Raw genomic sequence first — 854 nt, 5'->3', positions numbered from 1 at the left:
TTGCTCAAAGTCACAATCCGCATACTTCAGTATACTTCATCAATGAATATAATTATCGCGTAGACATTGATTTGCCATTGTCATGAGTTGGCAAGTGCTTGGGGCACAAAATCCTGGATACTAGCAGGAATGCCTTTGTAGTTCATCTTTCCAGCCTTCTTTCAAGTTCCTTTCTTGTATTGGAAGAGATTGCCAAGTTTTTAAAAGCTAAGGGCCAGATAATGTTGCCACATGGTTGATCACGTGATATGGTAAGTATACTGGAGTATGCGGTTGTGACTTTGAGCAAATACGCCCTCATGCAGCAGTCTTCTATAGGGCCGTTCAATACTCTCTTTAAATATTATGTACTCTTGCTTGTAAGTATATGCACTTAAGAATATGATATTGTACTATCGGTTTCTGGTACTGACACATTCTTAAGCTTAAAAATTAATTATGATGCAGTTGAAATCTCCCACCCTTCTCATGTAGCTGGACTAACCTTGCAAATGACAAAGGTTCTTGAATGGGCAAAATGGAATTCGATTCCTTTTCTAAAGCTTCAATATTTCTATTGAGGTACTCAAACATTTTTAATACAGATGAGAAGTCTGTCACATAAAAATGGTGGACATCACAAACAGAATTCTTACAAAATAGGACTTCTATAGTATGGCCATAATAATTCAAACCTATCAAATATAAATTTAGCAATGCAGATCCAGTCACTAACATACCTAAGGGCATCACACCATAGTCGCTACGACATCTATACATAGCTGCCAATAACTGGCATCGTGACGCTTCCACTGAACCTGCAAACTTGATCTCACATACAAGAAGTACTTTTCGGTTCGAGCCACCTCTAAGCA

The 854-nt window shown here is 38.1% G+C and overlaps 1 protein-coding gene across 1 annotated transcript in view; it reads right to left on the bottom strand.

Moving 5' to 3' along the window:
* The window catches only part of LOC109584037 (uncharacterized), a 1,453-nt gene extending 599 nt beyond the window's left edge, over window positions 1–854 (bottom strand). The window contains exons 1-2 of the mRNA XM_019999599.1: window positions 720–854; window positions 485–674 (exon numbers count right to left, since the gene is read on the bottom strand). Of these exons, the coding sequence (XP_019855158.1) occupies window positions 485–674; window positions 720–759 (230 nt within the window). The 5' untranslated portion in view covers window positions 760–854. The remainder of the gene's footprint in view (window positions 1–484; window positions 675–719) is intronic.

Source organism: Amphimedon queenslandica, unplaced genomic scaffold, assembly GCF_000090795.2.
Source record: "Amphimedon queenslandica unplaced genomic scaffold, v1.1 AMPQUscaffold_13254, whole genome shotgun sequence".
NCBI classification, from domain to species: domain Eukaryota; kingdom Metazoa; phylum Porifera; class Demospongiae; order Haplosclerida; family Niphatidae; genus Amphimedon; species Amphimedon queenslandica.
The sequence above is the reverse complement of the archived record's forward strand: the minus strand, read 5'-3'. Positions and strand labels throughout refer to the sequence as shown.